Source organism: Podarcis pityusensis (assembly GCF_964106645.2).
Source record: "Podarcis pityusensis genome assembly, chromosome: 7".
Lineage (NCBI taxonomy): Eukaryota > Metazoa > Chordata > Lepidosauria > Squamata > Lacertidae > Podarcis > Podarcis pityusensis.
The window spans coordinates 7,531,990-7,547,280 of record NC_138031.1 but is presented as its reverse complement, the minus strand read 5'-3'; the positions used below and the strand labels follow the sequence as shown (position 1 = coordinate 7,547,280).

At 42.5% G+C, this 15,291-nt stretch overlaps 2 protein-coding genes across 5 annotated transcripts; both read left to right on the top strand.

Annotated features, from left to right (window-relative positions):
* The first annotated feature begins 1,653 nt into the window (after positions 1 to 1,653).
* LOC308480856 (proto-oncogene Mas-like) lies at positions 1,654 to 4,483 on the top strand. The gene is made up of 2 exons (XM_081012777.1): positions 1,654 to 2,386; positions 3,203 to 4,483. Exon 2 carries the CDS (start codon positions 3,259 to 3,261, stop codon positions 4,255 to 4,257), a length of 999 nt encoding a protein of 332 aa, XP_080868903.1. The 5' UTR covers positions 1,654 to 2,386; positions 3,203 to 3,258; the 3' UTR covers positions 4,258 to 4,483.
* A 6,727-nt stretch (positions 4,484 to 11,210) lies between these two features.
* On the top strand, positions 11,211 to 13,669 carry LOC308480855 (mas-related G-protein coupled receptor member H-like). 4 transcript variants are annotated; one of them, XM_081012776.1, is made up of 2 exons: positions 11,211 to 11,621; positions 12,420 to 13,669. In XM_081012776.1, exon 2 carries the CDS (start codon positions 12,449 to 12,451, stop codon positions 13,445 to 13,447), a length of 999 nt encoding a protein of 332 aa, XP_080868902.1. In that variant the 5' UTR covers positions 11,211 to 11,621; positions 12,420 to 12,448; the 3' UTR covers positions 13,448 to 13,669. The 4 variants fall into 4 exon arrangements, with proteins under 4 accessions (XP_080868902.1, XP_080868900.1, XP_080868899.1 ...); XM_081012774.1 differs by having other exon boundaries at positions 12,405 to 13,669; XM_081012773.1 differs by having other exon boundaries at positions 11,212 to 11,621; positions 12,409 to 13,669.
* The last annotated feature ends 1,622 nt before the right edge of the window (positions 13,670 to 15,291 follow it).

The following is a 15,291-nucleotide window of genomic DNA, read 5'->3' as shown; positions in this document are numbered from 1 at the left end:
GGGGTATGCACTTCTGCTATGCCAACTAAATATGGTATAAGTAAAGGTAAAGGAAGGGACGCGGGTGGTGCTGTGGGTTAAACCACAGAGCCTAGGACTTGCTGATCAGAAGGTCGGTGGTTCGAATCCTCACGACAGGGTGAGCTCCTGTTGCTCTGTCCCTGCTCCCGCCCACCTAGCAGGTCGAAAGCACGTCAAAGTGCAAGTAGATAAATAGGAACTGCTCCAGCGGGAAGGTAAACAGCGTTTCCGTGTGCTGCTCTGGTTTGCCAGAAGAGGCTTAGTCATGCTGGCCACATGACCCGGAAGCTGTACACTGGCTCCCTCGGCCAGTAAAGCGAGATGAGCGCCGCAACCCCAGAGTCGGTCACGACTGGACCTAATGGTCAGGGGTCCCTTTACCTTTAAAGGTAAAGGACCCCTGGATGGTTAAGTCCAGCCAAAGGTACTATGGGGTGTGGTGCTCATCTCGCTTTCAGGCTGAGGGAGCCGGCATTTATCCACAGATGGCTTTCTGGGTCATGCAGCCAGCAAGACTAAACCACTTCTGGTGCAATGAAACATCGTGATGAAAACCAGAGTGCATGGAAATGCCATTTATCTTCCCACTGTAGCTGTACCTATTTATGTACTTGAACCGGCATGCTTTCAAACTGCTAGGTTGGCAGGAGCTAGGACAGAGCAACAGGAGCTCATCCTGTCGTGGGGATTCAAACCGCTGACCTTCTGATCAGCAAGCCCAAGAGGCTCAGTGGTTTAGACCACAGCGCCACCCATGTCCCTTAAAATATGGTATACATGGTATGCATCATCTTTCAGTTTATCCTTACAACAATTCTGTGAGGTAGGTTAGGGTGAGTGTGTGACTGAATCAAGGGCACTCACTAAGTGCCATTGCTAAATAGTGATTTCAATCCAACTCTCTCCACTCTCCACTCTTAGTCCAGCACTGGAATGCAAATGTGCAGGCAAGGTCAAGGTTCATGGCTCTCTCGGGTTCATGGTCAAGGTTCATGGCTCTCTTCATCTCAAACTTTGAGATGAATCAAAGGAGTGTTGACAAGACTAGTGATTTTATTTATTTTGCAGAAGGCTGTTTGGGAATGCTTTTGTATATAGTTATTTTTCACATGACATATTGTAACTGTCTTCATCGAGAGGAAACACCTAACTATTATCTACATATGCCCAAGCAAGATAGCTCTGACGGCAGATAATAATGCCCTGGTGTTTAACTGCCAAGAACATGTGCCCAGTATGTCATACATATTCGTATATATCAGTCTCATGTGCAGTAACACCAAGCTGATACTCCTGTAGCCAAAACTGTACGACCTTTACATAAGAGGCATACTTCAGTAGATTTGGGTAGCTCTGAGAGGGGCATAAAAACCTCTGAACACCCCACTGAAAACTCAGTGGGATGGAATGTTGAATAAGTGAGAGTGTGAGAGTGAGTTGGAGTGGCATAGAATGGAGTGGCTTTCTCTCCTTCTTTCTTTTTTTCTCTCCCACGAAAAAGCACCAAAAATAACATCTTATGGTATGGCTAAGCCTTACTCAGGCTGAGATATTTTTCTCCATGTCCCCCAGGATGCAATGAAGAGTACTTGATATCAATAAATAGAGGCTTTAAAGAACTGGTGCATATGGGATCAGACAGAAGTGTTCCCACGCCCCACCAAAAAAAGCAGATTGGCCTCCCAGACATGTCAAAGTTGTCCCAAGGGGGTTGGAAAATTAAGGCAATAAAGGCCTGCCAGCAAAATATCACGGAGGAGGAGAGTACTGTTGTGTTCAGAAGCTGTTGTGGTCTTCCTTGAAGCATCTGTTTGGCCACTGTGAGACCAGGACAATTGACTGCAAGGGCCACTGACCTGATCTAGCAGGACTCTCTTTTTTGTTCTTCAGATATATTTCTCCACCCCAGCCTACGTTCTTCCCCAGCAGAACCAACCACAAGCTGATTACTCTCTGAATACACTGGTTAGTCTTTCTGTTGATGGGTCAGGTGACACTCTAATCAATAAAGATATTTCTCCAGATAAGGTCAAAGAGAAGTTGGACTTGCTTACCACTTGCAAACTCTCTCTTCTCAAGAGTGCCTGTCTGGGACACTAAACTTTAGAAGGCAAGAATCTCCTCCTGAGTTTGTCAAATGCTATCCGGAGACCCGGGTGTGGAATACAATCATCTTATCACACAATGCTGGCAAATGGATTACACAGAACTGAAGACACACAGGAAGGATCCTACACATCTTGCTAAGAGCCAGATGAGGCATTTAAACAATTTCTGCAAATCTTCCGATTACCTGCTTATTCCAGCACCACTTGCTGCTCCCACTCACCATGCCGGAGGGATGCTGATCCAAAGCTTTTGACAGGTACGTGAATAGCTAAATTTGATGTCATTCATTAGCAATGGTTAGAGGGGATCTGAATGGCAATGCTGTGCAACTTTGGCAGATAGGTGAGCCATGCTAAATTCATGGAGTCTTGCGTTACCAGGTAGATGGCTGGTGAAGACGGTAGGAATTTTTGGTTCCCACATCCAGTCAGAGCAGAAAGTACTAGGCAGGATAGACTAAAGGTTTGTCTAATACATTCTACATTGTAAAAATCTTACTGTCTGGCTAAGCTATTGTGGGTCATTTTCTGATTTTCATATTTCTTATCAAACTCAGTTTGGCTTGAGTTTTAGTTATCCATTTGTTAAAAATCACATTTTAATAATAATAAAATTACAGATTCCTTCCCAATTCATTCTGGCTTTTGCTTTCCTAATCACAAGAGCTGTTCAACTCCTTCTCCCACTCCTGTTCTCCACCACCCAATCATCCCACCCTCAATGTCTACAACACGAGAGGTTAGTTTCAGATCTTAAGGCTGAGTCAGAGACCAGAAGTTGAGAAATTTGACTTTCCAAAATGATATGCTTACTGATATTGTGAATGCCGATTTTTTACCTGTGGGAAAGATTCATAACCCACCGGAATATTGCATTTCCCCTCTAAGGCTTTGAAACTGATGAGTTTTAGCAAACATTCCAATAAACAATATTCCTAAAGTGTTTGTTTGTTAATCAGTTATGAATTCCCACCATAGCATGTCTCTTTTGCTATTGTTTGAGTGCCTCAGTTTAATATGGTTGAGCTTTATAGCCAAAACTGACTCCACATTTGTTTATTTTCTCCTGGTAGTAAGATCTATATAAGAAAAAGTACCCAAAAGTACTCAAAAGTACAGATACAGCAAGATGAGCAATGATGGCCTGGGATCCTGGTCCACTTTGAATGCTTCATTGGAAGAGATTGGAGCAGAAAATGGAACTGACCTCTTAACCCCCCAGGATGGTTCTGATCATGGATTGCCACCATATCGTATAGCAGACATTCTTATCTCCATCTCCATTTTACTTCTTAGCATTTTTGGAATCATTGGGAATGGAACTGTCATCTGGTTTCTTGGCTTTTCCATGAAGAGGAATCCTTTCACCACCTTCATCCTGCATCTGGCTGCAGCTGACCTTGGGGCTCTCATATGCTTATTTCCTTTTTACATTATAAATCTTCTGAGGTCATTTTTATCTTTACTTCCCTATATGCATTGGATTGTAACAGTGGTTTCCATTCTTTTTTTCTTCATGTACAACACTGGTCAATATCTGCTGACAGCCATTAGCATGGACAGGTGTGTTTCTGCTGTTTTCCCACTTTGGCATCGATGCCACCGACCACCACACCTTTCCACCCTTGTGTGTGCCACAATATGGATCATTTCTTTCCTGCTCACTGCAATCAACTTGATCGTTTCTATTTTTAACATTCTACCACATACCATGTTCTACCACCTTCTATTGAATGCTATACTTTGCCTCCCACTCATGACTGTTTCCACTCTGGTCTTGTTTATAAAAGTTTACTTCAGATCACAACAGAGGAAGAAGGGAAAAGCTTTAACAGCCATCCTACTTGCCCTCCTCCTCTTCCTCTTCTTAGCTTTCCCATTTACTTGCATTTTATTAATCAGTTTCTTCACTTCACTTATAGACTATAATGTTGAATTTTTTGCAATGTCTGTTGGGTTCTTATGCAGCTGCCTGAATAGCAGTATTAACCCACTGATTTATTTCCTGATTGGGAGAAACAAGAGGGCTCGATCTAGGGAGAGCATGAAGGTCATACTCCAGAGACTTTTCAAAGAGGAGGAAAACTGCAGAGAGGAACAAGAAGTTCCAGTTCAAACCCGGATGTGAAGAAATACTTCAAAATAGCTCAGAAAGCTTCATTTTCTATCTCTTGGTGCATTTCTTGGTACTTGTTTTCCTGTGTACTCACTATTTTATTATTTTGAATTCATTTACTCTGTTAATTTTTGTCCTTGTTTTAGCACTATCGTTAAAAGCCCCTTGGATTGCCCATTGGGCAGGATTAATGCTTTGCATGTTTTAGAAAATGAAATAAAAAGAAATGCCTCTTTAACAGTGTGAGTTGAGTGGGATGATTTGCTAAATGGTATAGAAAACAGACTCATTGCCAAAGGGAATGAAGTAAAGAAATCTTCACATGTTGAGCTCAAATGTTTGAAGAAAACAGAAGAAAATATTTCTCCCTTATTTTAAAAAAAGTGCATGATAGAACATTCCACCAGTACAATTCCTATTTTCTGTGCTATTTTTCTAGAAAAAGAAGTGCAGAAACTGACCATAAAGGCCTCCCTTGTTCTTTTACAATTGCAACAGCACGCACCTGAGAGGTGCTGAAACTGAGTTCCAGTTAGTTACGGCTAAAAAAGAGCACTGCTTATTATATGGATGTAGTGATATATAGAAATTATAATTGCGTCTCGAGGCCCCAAGACCCACCCCTGAAATAAATACACATGGACACTTATATTAGTTTAACTTTGGGGGCAAATTTTGGCCACAACTTTATTGAAATACAATCACGTGAGCGGTATTGGCTTAGGCATTGACTCCCCACTATAACTGACTCCACCTCTCAGGGTGATTGTCCAATGGGGTAAACCAAATGAGGGAGCAAGCTTGATGAGAACCAACCTAAGCTCACCCCGGGGTTCCTGTGGTCCTGGCATGGCCCTAGCCCCTCAAGCGGACTTCGGACGAGATTCAGGATGCCCAGATTCCTTTAACAGAATACCCAGTTCCTGGAGGGGCAGTTGATGACTGCACCTCCCCTCCCCACAATCCAACTGAGCCAATACCTAACCGCCACCTTACAAGATGTGATGATTTGCTAAGGGGTAGGCAAAAATCAAATGGCTATAGCCAATCTGCCAAATGGAAAAAAAAATCCTACCCAGACACTATTCCAAAACAGGCAACCCAAACCAAAGCAAGGCCAAGCGACTCTACCTGAACTTGGGAGGGTGGGTGGTTGTTCAGCCGTGCAAATGCAAGTGCCCCACTTGCATCACACTGCTGTTTTTAAAGCACCTGGGATCACACAACCTCCTGGCTATTGGCTAAAGCCAGCTGGCATGATCCCAGGGGAATGGCCAGGACTTCCTGCCCCCCCCCCATTTTAACCCTGTCAGGTGAGCTCTTGGGACCCGAGCGCAACCAGGACTCCGTTATGAGGATCCCATCTATGTGCATATAGAAATACACAAAGTTCTGCCATCTACACCTTTATAGGGCAATGCGACAATTAGCAAAAGTGATTCATGACATCAATGTATCTCTATCTTTCCAATAACGTTTTTGAAAAAAACACCAGTGGATACAGGAGGGAGATGGTTCCATATCATGTCTCAATGCACTTTCCACTCAATGCTAGCCATTGATGCTATATCCAAAGCTACACTTGACTCCTTTGCACGATGAAGAACCGACATCACCATGGACTCACCTTGACACATCATTCTAGTCAACACTTATTAAGAAGGATTGGGATGGGGCATGAGAATAAAGCAGTCAGGTGAAACCATGCAGTCCACTCTGCATTGCAGAGGAAAGAGTCACCCCTGGACATGGGAGAAGATGACCAGGCTCCTCTTAAGCTGATTAGCTTTTCACTGGCACAACTTAAGTGACCCACCACAGTGTGCAAAGGGTTGGTGTGGGGGATTCACTGGTCTTGAATGGGGTAACTGTGCCCCTGAAGGACCAGGTGCGCAGCCTGGGAGTCATTTTGGACTCACAGCTGTCCATGGAGGCGCAGGTTAACTCTGTGTCCAGGGCAGCTGTCTACCAGCTCCACCTGGTACACAGGCTAAGAACCTACCTGCCCGCGAACTGTCTTTCCAGAGTGGTGCATGCTCTAGTTATCTCACGCTTGGACTACTGCAACGCACTCTACGTGGGGCTACCTTTGAAGGTGACCCAGAAACTGCAATTAATCCAGAATGCGGCAGCTAGACTGGTGACTGGGAGTGGCCGCCGGGACCACATAACACCGGTTCTGAGAGATCTGCATTGGCTCCCAGTACGTTTCCGAGCACGATTCAAAGTGTTGGTGCTGACCTTTAAAGCCCTAAACGGCCTCGGTCCTGTATACCTGAAGGAGCGTCTCCACCCCCATCGTTCAGCCCAGACACTGAGATCCAGCGCCGAGGGCCTTCTGGCGGATCCCTCATTGCGAGAAGTGAGGCTACAGGAAACCAGACAGAGGGCCTTCTCGGTAGTGGCGCCCGCCCTGTGGAACACCCTCCCATCAGATGTCAAAGAGATAAATAATTACCTGACATTCAGAAGACATCTTAAGGCAGCCCTGTTCAGGGAAGTTTTTAATATGTAACGCTGTACTGTTTTTAACACTGATTATTATTATTATTATTATTATTATTATTATTATTATTATTATCTAATGCAATTGAGAGGAAGCAAGCTGCTCACATAAAAGGCTAACCAAAAATCAGCCTGAGCAAGTAACACTCATTATCAGAATGGCACAAAGCACCTGGTGGGTGGCAGAGAAAGGTAACTGCCTTCCAACCCAGCTCCTGCAGTCAGTCAGTCTGTCTGTGTTTGTGTGTGCGTGCGTAATTAATGAAAGTAAATCTGATGTTTCAAAAGAGAGGAATTACCGTATTTTTCACTCTATAAGACACACCAGACCACAAGACGCACCTAGTTTTTGGATGAGGAAAACAAGAAAAAAAATATTCTGAATCTCAGAAGCCAGAACAGCAAGAGGGATCGCTGCGCAGTGAAAGCAGCAATCCCTCTTGCTTTTCTGGCTTCTGGGATAGCTGCGCAGCCTGCATTCGCTCTACAAGACGCACACACATTTCCCCTTAGTTTTTAGGACGGAAAAAGTGAGTCTTATAGATCAAAAAATACGGTAACTTCCTGTTGGACTGATGCAGAAGGATTGAACCCAATGATTGAGAACTGGATGTGGTCTGAGACCCTGAACTTTAATTACCCCCATAATGTTTTGGAATGCTTTTGAATATCATTTCTGCATATATTGTTATTCCTCTCACAGGAAACACCCAACTATCTTCTGCAGAAGTTAGTTGTAGCGATTGCCTGCTTATAATTCTTAAAATTATACATGTTAAGGACTTCCGGGGTGGCGCCATCGGCAATGGCGGACTCCCTCCGAACTGGAGGGACCAGCTCCGCATGAAACGGGTCTTTTCCGCTGCGGCAAAGCGGGGACCCTTCTGGAAATCACAGGCGGATGAATCCTGTGACCGTGGGACTTGGCGGGCACCCTTAGCGCCCCCCCAACCTGCAAAGGAACCCACAAACGGGCTCCGAAGCGAAGAGGGGGAAGTGGCGCGGTGCTGTGAGTCAATCGCTTTTTCTGCGGAGCGAAGCCGCATAGCTGTTGCCGGAGAGTGCTGCCTTTTTCCTGGGACAATTTGGCATCTAAAATAACCAACCGTGGGTACTGGAACATTGAATATCTGGACTTTAAATAAGAACTGGCAAAATAGAAAGGAATTTGGACTTAAAAATCCACCCTAATTTGGTACTGAAACGGGAAGGTTTAAACAGGAAGTCAGCCTTCCGTTTCCCTGTAGCCAGAACAAAGCAAAGACAACGCAAACTAGAGCTTTAAAAATCACTCTTAAAGGATTGACTTTCATCATTTAAAATCGCTGAACCCCCCTTCGGTAGCAGGAGAAGAAGGGGGAACTTTTTTGAGCTGTTTAAACCTGCAGAAGTGAATCTAAAGCAAAGTAATTTTCCACCGTCCAGATCCTGGAGCGGGGTGTCAGAATTGACGTTTGAAGCTTACTGACCAGAAACAAATGTCTTTGACAGATAGTTAAAAGAAGAGAAACATAGTGACTCCATTGCTCCCTTTCGCATCTTAAAAGAACAAATATGGACAAAATATCTTAAAAAAGAAACTTTGTTGCTATTGTTTTTAAGAGAAAGAACAACCAGAAGTTGTTTCCCCTAGAGGGGAACTGTGAAATTGTAACTAATCCCTGGGAGCTTGCAGCTGTCACTGATTACAACCGTGGGAAAGGGTTTGTGACCTTGCAGGACAATGTCTGCAGAAGCACTGTTGGGTGCTTTCTGCAAAATAAATGCCCTATTGGATCAGTTAAGCCAGAAGACGGATTTGATGACTAATGCGGCCAGAACCTTTGAACAGGTAGTGGGAAACTATATGGAGCCCACCCAGGAATTAAAACAGGAGCGTGCCATGACAGAACAGCTGAGAGAAGAGGATTCTGCTGAATCTTGGGCGCCAGAGACGGAAGGAGCTGCGGCCCAGCAGGAATATAAATTTTTGGATTTGACAAATGAACTTGGAAAAGACCAGACTTGGAAAGATAAAATTTGGTTTGGTTTGGAAATGGGGGTTCGGATAGACCCCCCCATACAGGGAGATTTGGACTTTTCGAGTCTGGAAAGGGGCCGTCAGATGTCTGGAGCAGTGGGGGCTCTCAACTTTGAAGGGAATCTGGAACATGTTTTTAAATACTACATCGAGTCTAGTCTGGACTATGGAAAAGCGACTGTTTTGTTGAAAAGGGTCAAAAATATTACCAAGCTGGAGTTCCCACGAATAAAAGGAAAATATGAAGAAGAGTTGCGGAAGGGACATGGAAGAGACTTGAGGGCCTCGGATATAAGATTGCCAGGTTAATGTGCTAGATTAATAGGACAAAAAGGACTGACAAAACCCGGGACCAGGAGGAAGGGACGCTGGATGAAGATTGGATTGCTTAATTTTCTATTTTTTATCATTAGGACTGTTTTACAAAATTGATGAATGTTAGGAAAATGTTGAAATGAAATTATTTGGCTCTTATAAAAATGTTTAAAGAATTAGGTAAGAATGCTATGGTTAGGAGAAGTTGGTAAAAATTAAGATTTAAGTTCTAAACTTTTCTATATATAAAATAAGATGAAAATAGATTAAGGTAATGTGAGGACAGAATATTATGAATTATGGAAAGGATTTGCTGTGATTATTATAAATCAGGATACAGGAAAAGGGAGGAGGAGGAGGTCAAGGAAAGAAGGTATTGAAAGTGGAGAATTGGAGAATGATGGCTTTACTTTTTCTTTTTTCTTTTTTTGTCTTGTTTCTATCTTTTGTGTAATTTTAAAAAAATTCTCAATAAATATCATTAAAAAAAATAAAATTCTTCCAATCTTCTTGATTTTCCTCTTCTTTGTGGTCGCGGATTCTCCCAGTGAGATAAGCCAGCTCCATAAAGTCCATCATCTTTATCTGCCATACTGTACATAGATCTTTATATACATGTTTGTGTGTGTGTGTGTGTGTGTGTGTGTGTGTGTGTGTGTGTGCCATCGCATCCAACCATTCCATTCTGTTCTCCTCTCCCACCTGGTTAACCATTGTCCCCCTCTTAGTCATTCAAAAGCCCCCCCCCCCTTTCAGGTTTCATAGTTACACCTGTGGGGCTCCATATGCACAATGCAATCAAAGCATATGATTTTCCCCAAAGAAACGCAGACACAGTAGTTTCACCCCTCACCCAGTTGTTCCTTGCAACTTATTTACTCACTTTTCTCAAGAATGCTTCACCATGACATCAAGACTTTGGAGGCAAGAACCTCCTCTTAAATTAACAAAATTCTTCTTGCCACAGGATATTGCCAAACTGCTTAAGAACAGATGAAGAGTAATGGGTGGAGCCCTAAATATCTTGCAGAGAGCTTGGTGAAATTTTCTCCTCCTTGGGGCTGTAGTCAATTCTGCCAATCTTCCTGGTACCTTCTCATTCCAGGACAAGATTTTGTGCTTCTTGCCTCCAACTCACTGTGTCCTTACTGCTGATCAAGAGTTGCTCACAGGTTTTCCCCCTGTTAGTCATGTCTCAAGTTGACATAGTTCATTTGCAAAAATGGAAGGGGAACCATAGGCAGAACTGTACATGCATTAAAGGCAGAAAAGGCCAAGTTGAATCCCTGGAGAAGGGAATAGTGGGCTGGACAAACCAATCATCTGCCTCACAAGTGCTCTACAGTGGGGATACAAGATTATTTTTAAAAAATCTCTATGTAAGGCTCATCATCATTTTTTTTTTATTACTAGCTCTCATTTTACTGCTTGAATTCACTTTAACTTGTGTTTTCTTTTTCTGTTATAATTCATATTGTATCCTCCATAAAGAGTTTACTGGTGTTGGCATGTCTTCTTCTTATGCTGGGAAATTTTATATTAGAAAATATTGGTCAAAGAGGGTTAACAGGAGAGGAGTGAAAAATGTAAGGAATGTATGTGAAGTATGTTAATGTATGTGGGGTTGAACAGAAGTGTCCCCATGTCCCAGTAAAAACACAGGATGGTCTCGCAGCAATGTCAAAGTTGCCCCTAGTGGGGTTGGGAAATTAAAGAGCTGGTTGACAAGTAGAAAAAACAGGAGAGGAGACTATTGTTGTGTTCAGAAGCTGTTTGTAGGCTTCCCTTAAGCATCTGTTTGGCCATTGTGAGACCAGGACAGTGGATTTGACTTGAGTTTTATTTTATCTGGTTTAATAAAAATCACATTTTAATAATAAAAAACCGTATACCTGCCTTCCCAATGCATCATTTGGTTATGTTTTTATAATATATTGGAAGCTGCCCACTGTGGTTTGGGAACCCAGTCAACTATCTTCTGCAGAAGTTCAAGCAAGATAGCACTGGTGGCAGATAACAATGTTCTGGCATTTAACTGTCAAGGCCATGTGCCCAGTAGACCATTCTCATACAGAGTCTTCTATATCACATATTTCAGTCTCATATGCAGTAATATCAGGTTGATACTTTCCATGTTTGGGTTCCTGTATCAGCAGGAAGGACAAAGTGAAGTTGGACTTCCTTACCACTTGCAAACAATCTCTTCTCAAGAGTTCCTGCTTCGGACACTGAACTTTAGAAGGCAAGAATCTCCTCCTGAGTTTGTCAAATGCTATCCTGAGACTCAAAGTGGAATACAATCATCTTATCACATGATGCTGGCAAATGGATTACACAGAACTGAAGACACGAAGGAAGGATCCTACACATCTTGCTAAGAGCCATATGAGGCATCTTAACAATTTCTGAAAATCTTCCGATTACCTGCTTATTCCAGCACCACTTGCTGCTCCCACTCACCATGCCAGAGGGATGCTGATCCAAAGTTTTTGAGAGCAATGAGAATTGCTAATTTTGATGTCATTCATTAGCAAAGGTAAGAGGGGATCTGTAGCTGAATGGCAATGCTGTTCACCTTTGACTGATAGGTGGGACAAGCTAACTCCATGGAGTGTTCTGTTAGTAGGATACCAGGTGGATGGCTGGTGAAGACGGCAGAAATTTTTGGTTCCCACATCCAGTCACAGCAGAAAGTACTAGGCAGGATAGAGTAATGGTTTGTCTAATAAATTCCACATTATAAAAAATCTTGCTGTCTGGCTAATCTATTGTGGGGGGTTTTTCTTCCAGTTTTCATGTTTCTTAATAATCCCAATTCAACTTGAGTTTTATTTATCCACTTTTCTTCAAAATCACATTTTAATAACAATAAAATTATACATGCCTTCCCAATTCATTCTGGCTTTTGTTTCCCTAAACACAAGAGCTGTTCAACTCCTTCTCATACTCCTCTTCTCCACCACCCAACCAACCAATGTCCATGACACAAGAGGTTAGTTTCTGATTTTAAGCTGAGTCAGAGAGCAGAAGAGGAGAATTTGAGTTCTAAAGTGATATGCTTACTGATGATGTGAATGTATTTTTTTTACTCAGAGCAAAGATCCACAACACATCAGTGAACTCCATTTCTCCCCTAAGCCTTTGAAACTGGTAAGTTGTGACAAACATTCCTGTGAACTATATTCCTAATGTGTTTGTTTATCAGTCATTAATTTCCACTATAGCATGTCTCTTTTGTTATTGTTTGATTTTCTCAGTTTCATATGGTTGAGCTTTACAGCCTAAACTGACTCCACATTTGTTTATTTTCTCCTGGTAGTAAGATCTATACAAGAAAAAGCACAGAAGTAGAGATCCAGCAAGATGAGCAATGATGGCCTGGGATCCTGGTCCACTTTGAATGCTTCATTGGAAGATATTGGAGCAGAAAATGAAACTGACCTCCTAACCCACCAGGATGGTTTTGATCATGAATTATCACCATATGATATAGCAGAAATTCTTATCTTCATCTTCATTTTACTTCTTAGCATTTTTGGAATCATTGGGAATGGAACTGTCATCTGGTTTCTTGGCTTTTGCATGAAGAGGAATCCTTTCAACACCTTCATCCTGCATCTGGCTGCGGCTGACCTTGGGGCTCTCATATTCTTATTTCCTTTTTCCATTATAAATCTTCTGGGGTCATTTTTATCTTTACCTCCCTATATGCATTGGATTGTAACAGTGGTTTCCATTCTTTTTTCCCTCATGTACAACACTGGTCAATATCTGTTGACAGCCATTAGCATGGACAGATGTGTTTCTGCTGTCTTCCCACTTTGGCATCGATGCCACCGACCACCACACCTTTCCACCCTTGTGTGTGCCACAATATGGATCATTTCTTTCCTGCTCACTGCAATCAACTTGATCGTTTCTATTTTTAACATTCTACCACATACCATGTTCTACCACCTTCTATTGAATGCTATACTATGCCTCCCGCTCATGACTGTTTCCACTCTGGTCCTGTTTATAAAAGTTTACTTCAGATCACAACAGAGGAAGAAGGGAAAAGCTTTAACAGCCATCCTACTTGCCCTCCTCTTCTTCCTCTTCTTAGCTTTCCCACTTACTTGCATTTTATTAATCAGTTTCTTCACTTCACTTATAGACTATAATGTTGAATTTTTTGCAATGTCTTTTGGGTTCTTATGCAGCTGCCTGAATAGCAGTATTAACCCACTGATTTATTTCCTGATTGGGAGAAACAAGAGGGCTCGATCTAGGGAGAGCATGAAGGTCATACTCCAGAGACTTTTCAAAGAGGAGGAAAACTGCAGAGAGAAACAAGAAGTTCCAGTTCCAACCTGGATGTGAAGAGTTCAAAATAGCTCAGAAAGCTTCATTTTCTATCTCTTGGTGTATTTCTTGGTACTTGTTTTCCTGTGTACTCACTATTTTATTATTTTGAATTCATTTACTCTGTTAATTTTTGTCCTTGTTTTAGCACTATCGTTAGAAGCCCCTTGGATTGCCCATTGGGCAGGATTAATGCTTTGCATGTTTTAGAAAATGAAATAAAAAGAAATGCCTCTTTAACAGTGTGAGTTGAGTGGGATGATTTGCTAAATGGTATAGAAAACAGACTCATTGCCAAAGGGAATGAAGTAACGAAATCTTCACATGTTGAACTCGAATGTTTGAAGAAAACAGTAGAAAATATTTCTCCCTCATTTTTAAAAAAGTGCATGATAGAACATTCCACCAGTACAATCCCTATTTTCTGTGCTATTTTTCTAGAAAAAGAAGTGCAGAAACTGACCATAAAGGCCTCCCTTGTTCTTTTACAATTGCAACAGCACGCACCTGAGAGGTGCTGAAACTGAGTTCCAGTTAGTTACAGCTAAAAAAGAGCACTGCTTATTATATGGATGTAGTGATATATAGAAATTATAATTGCGTCTCGAGGCCCCAAGTTTAACTTTTGGGGCAAATTTTGGCCACAACTTTATTGAAATACAATCACGTGAGCGGTATTGGCTTAGGCATTGACTCCCCACTATAACTGACTCCACCTCTCAGGGTGATTGTCCAATGGGGTAAACCAAATGAGGGAGCAAGCTTGATGAGAACCAACCTAAGCTCACCCCGGGGTTCCTGTGGTCCTGGCATGGCCCTAGCCCCTCAAGCGGACTTCGGACGAGATTCAGGACCCCCAGATTCCTTTAACAGAATACCCAGTTCCTAGAGGGGAGTTGATGACCGCACCTCCCCTCCCCACAATCCAACTGAGCCAATACTTAACCGCCACCTTACAAGATGTGATGATTTGCTAAGGGGTAGGCAAAAATCAAATGGCTATAGCCAATCTGCCAAATGGAAAAAAAATTCCTACCCAGACACTATTCCAAAACAGGCAACCCAAACCAAAGCAAGGCCAAGCGACTCTACCTGAACTTGGGAGGGTGGGTGGTTGTTCAGCCGTGCAAATGCAAGTGCCCCACTTGCATCACACTGCTGTTTTTAAAGCACCTGGGATCACACAACCTACTGGCTATTGATATAGAAGACTCTGTATGAGAATGGTCTACTGGGCACATGGCCTTGACAGTTAAATGCCAGAACATTGTTATCTGCCACCAGTGCTATCTTGCTTGAACTTCTGCAGAAGATCGTTGGGTGTTTCCTGTGAGAGGAGACAGTTACAAAAGCATCAAACCCAAAAATTATGTTATGGGGAAAATAACAATATATGCAGAAATGATATTCAAAAGCATTCCAAAACATTATGGGGGTAATTAAAGTTTTGGGTCTCAGACCACATCCAGTTCTCAATCACTGGGTTCAATTCTTCTGCATCAGTCCAACAGGAAGTTACCATATTTTTTTATCTATAAGACTCACTTTTTCCGTCCTAAAAAGTAAGGGGAAATGTGTGTGCGTCTTGTAGAGCGAATGCAGCCTGCGCAGCTATCCCAGAAGCCAGAACAGCAAGAGGGATTGCTGCTTTCACTGTGCAGCGATCCCTCTTGCTGTTCTGGCTTCTGAGATTCAGAATATTTTTTTTCTTGTTTTCCTCATCCAAAAACTAGGTGCGTCTTATGGTCTGGTGTGTCTTATAGAGTGAAAAATACGGTAATTCCTCTCTTTTGAAACATCAGATTTACTTTCATTAATCGTGCGCACACACACAAACACAGACAGACAGACTGACTGCAGGA

Bases quoted from the DNA above. Each gene is read 5' to 3' on its own strand.
- LOC308480856 (XM_081012777.1), top strand. From the start codon at position 3,259: ATGAGCAATGATGGCCTGGGATCCTGGTCCACTTTGAATGCTTCATTG.
- LOC308480855 (XM_081012776.1), top strand. From the start codon at position 12,449: ATGAGCAATGATGGCCTGGGATCCTGGTCCACTTTGAATGCTTCATTG.